Here is a 3,285-nt window from a genome sequence, read left to right on the forward strand (position 1 = left end):
ATTCAGTTATAAAAACTGTGAAAAACACACAAAAAAACAGATAACCACACACACACACACAGTCTCACACACAGTCTCACACACAGTCACACACACACACACACACACACACACACACACACACACACACACACACACACACACACACACACACACACACACACACACACACACACACACACACACACACACACACACACACACACACACACACACACACACACACACACACACAGGATGGTATTGATTAGTCAGGCCTATAAATACATTCAGAGGCTGTTGTTCTCACTGGGTTTTCTGCTTGAATTAACTTTAAGAAAAATAACATAAAAACTCTGTCTGTCTGTGTTTGTTTATGTGTCTGTCTGTCTGTCTATCTGTCTTGATACTGTCTGTCTGTCTGTCTGTCTGTCTGTCTGTCTGTCTGTCTGTCTGTCTGTCTGTCTATCTATCTATCTATCTATCTATCTATCTATCTATCTATCTATCTATCTATCTGTCTGTCTGTCTGTCTGTCTGTCTGTCTGTCTGTCTGTCTGTCTGTCTGTCTGTCTGTCTGTCTGTCTGTCTGTCTGTCTGTCTGTCTCTCTATCTGTGTGTGTGTGTGTGTGTGTGTGTATGTCTGCCTGTGTGTCTATGTGTCTGTTTATATGTCTGTGTGTTTGTCCACCTTAGAGTTAAGGATCACAGGGGAAAGATACTGCTACACTTCAACAACTTTAATTCACTGTATATTGCACATATTATTAATATAACAGTAAATGGACTTGACTTATAAAGCGCTTTCTAGCTGATTTTCTCAGCCCCAAAGCGCTTTACATATCTTACCACATTCACCCATTCACACACACTCATACACCGATGGCTAACCGATGAATAACACACGCTTTCACACAAACACACAATTTCAAACACACACTCACACACACAGAGTTCACCATATCCCAGGGAAGGGGAGGCGAGACTATTATTATAAACACAACATCAAAACTTTGGGGTTTGAAAAAATACTTAAATGGTGAAAATGGATATTTCAACCTGTAAAACTATGAAAAACACTTAAAAACAGATAAGGTTTAAACAAAGCAAAACGCACATCATCAATATAGTACAAAATGGTGAAATATTTTGGCTTTGTGATTTTTTAATTCCAAATCGCTAGCCTCAGAGCATAATGACTAAATCATATTTACTCTACTCTACATCTACATTACCCTACCCTATAACCCTTAAACTGCCATCGGTGTATGAGTGTGTGTATGAATGGGTGAATGTGGTAAGATATGTAAAGCGCTTTGGGGCTGAGAAAATCGGCTAGAAGGCGCTATATAAGTCAAGTCCATTTACCATTTAAAATATGATTTTGGCAATTATGCTATTAGGCAAACGAAAAGTAGAATAGAGTAGATGTGGAATAGAACAGAGTAGAATATAGTAGATGCAGAGTAAAAGTAGAGTAGAGTAAATATGATGTAGTCATTATGCTCTGAGGCTAACGAAATGGTAATAGTCTGCTAGTTCTGTCTGTCTGCAGTTACACATTTAACTTAGTTATTATCGAATTAATCTCTTTTTTATGTTAAAACATCAAATAAACAAAGTTACAGAGAAGTGAATGCACAGAATGGAGCCTTTATTTGACTATGTATTGATTCCAAGTGTATTTACATTCACATAACAGTACAATAGCAAAATATGGCGTCCTTTTATCAGTTATTTTATCTTAATTTGGACTAAAATGTTGAAATATTTCGGCTTTGTTGTGTTTTTCTTGTACTTATCTTAACAGTATTTCAGGTTTAACGGTTTGCTATATGATATTTAACTATATTTCAGTCAAATTTAATTGTTTTTCTGTGTAAAACAAGCGCAAATATATAAGAAAAACAACTTTTTTATGTAAATATATGCGATTCTGTTCAGAAATGACCTCGGTTAGCTGTTGCTCGTTAGCATAGCATCCTTTGATGTATATAAAAGCTGGTCTAACTGGGATTTAAACACATTATAGTTGATTTAAAGGCCAAATAATGAGAATTCAGACGGTTATCTGGTTGTTAAGCGTTTACTATGTGATATTAAGTCATTGTGCAAGTGGTGGATGTAGCATTTGTTGTGCTAACTGATGCTAGCGCTATAGCTTTTGTAAAGTTATGAAAGTTAGCCGCTAACAACCGCTAAAAACAGGGAAAAAATAACAATAAAAACGCTAAAAGTGGAGCTTCTCTTCGGACAAACAAGACTATGGGAGTTTTCCGTACAGCCAAGGATGTGAAAATACACTGATTTGTGTTTTGATTCCTCGGATAAGATTAGCATAGCATTCCCACTAGGCTAACGTTAGGAATCCCATCCGTAAAGCGAGGCCCTATTCTGGGACACATCTTCACAACATTCCCCGGTGAATCCCTAAACAAAACCCAGCTTTTTTCAGCACTTTGACACCATAAAACACTCATTTGGACATATATACGCCACACATGAAGACGTAAAAGCAGGAATTACGTCAGAAAATGGGTTAGAATCGGTGGGAAAAAACACAAAAAACTCACCTCGAATAAGAAAACAAAAACTGAACAGTAGCAGGCTCCATAGCACGACACCCATCCCCATCTTCTCCAGATTCTGAACCCGATTTTCGGCCCTCAGCGTCGGCCTCCCATCGCTGCTAAGGGCCGCTGCCTCTCGGATAAACTAAAAGGCTTATTTTCCAAGCGATAATGTGGGTCTAAAATGCTGTTTAAATGGCCGCAGAGTCCATGGTAGCTTCGGGTTTGCGTTTTGCTAAACTGCGCTAGAACAACACGGAGGAGCGTCTCACATTGTCCTGCTATGGATTCGCTTCGTCTCCTTCCGCTGTGTGGGGAAGCAAACCCCCCCCCCCCCCCCTCCTTTTCCTAAACCAGTGGCGGAGATAGGAATACTTTCATGTGGGGGGCGGGGGGGGGGGGACACACAGAGAAAAACCCAGGAAAAACATGGTTATCATGTTTATCTATTCAAAAGGACACTCACCCTGCGTTCTAAATCACATACTCTTTCTCTTTCCTACACTACATACTAAAGTACAGAAGAGTTTTAGTCTTTTTACTACACTACATACTAAAGTACAGAAGAGTTTTAGGGCCACAGACAGGGGAGAAAAAAAAATCAGATGAGGAAGATTTTTTTTCCTTGTGTCGAGAAATGTCAAGAATAAAGAGGAATACTCCAAAATGCTATTGGAGTTAGTGGGGCATTTATGTATTTTTTAGCATACTACAATTGACGTGCGTGTATTGGGAC

The 3,285-nt window shown here is 39.0% G+C and overlaps 1 protein-coding gene across 1 annotated transcript in view; it reads right to left on the reverse strand.

Annotated features, from left to right (window-relative positions):
* lrp6 (low density lipoprotein receptor-related protein 6) overlaps nt 1–2,786 on the reverse strand; it is a 51,560-nt gene extending 48,774 nt beyond the window's left edge. Inside the window, 1 exon segment of the mRNA XM_080051454.1 lies at nt 2,553–2,786. Within this exon segment, the coding sequence (XP_079907580.1) occupies nt 2,553–2,613 (61 nt within the window). The 5' untranslated portion in view covers nt 2,614–2,786.
* Nucleotides 2,787–3,285: the final 499 nt, after the last annotated feature.

This window comes from Ammodytes marinus (genome assembly GCF_949987685.1).
Source record: "Ammodytes marinus genome assembly, chromosome: 22".
Lineage (NCBI taxonomy): Eukaryota > Metazoa > Chordata > Actinopteri > Uranoscopiformes > Ammodytidae > Ammodytes > Ammodytes marinus.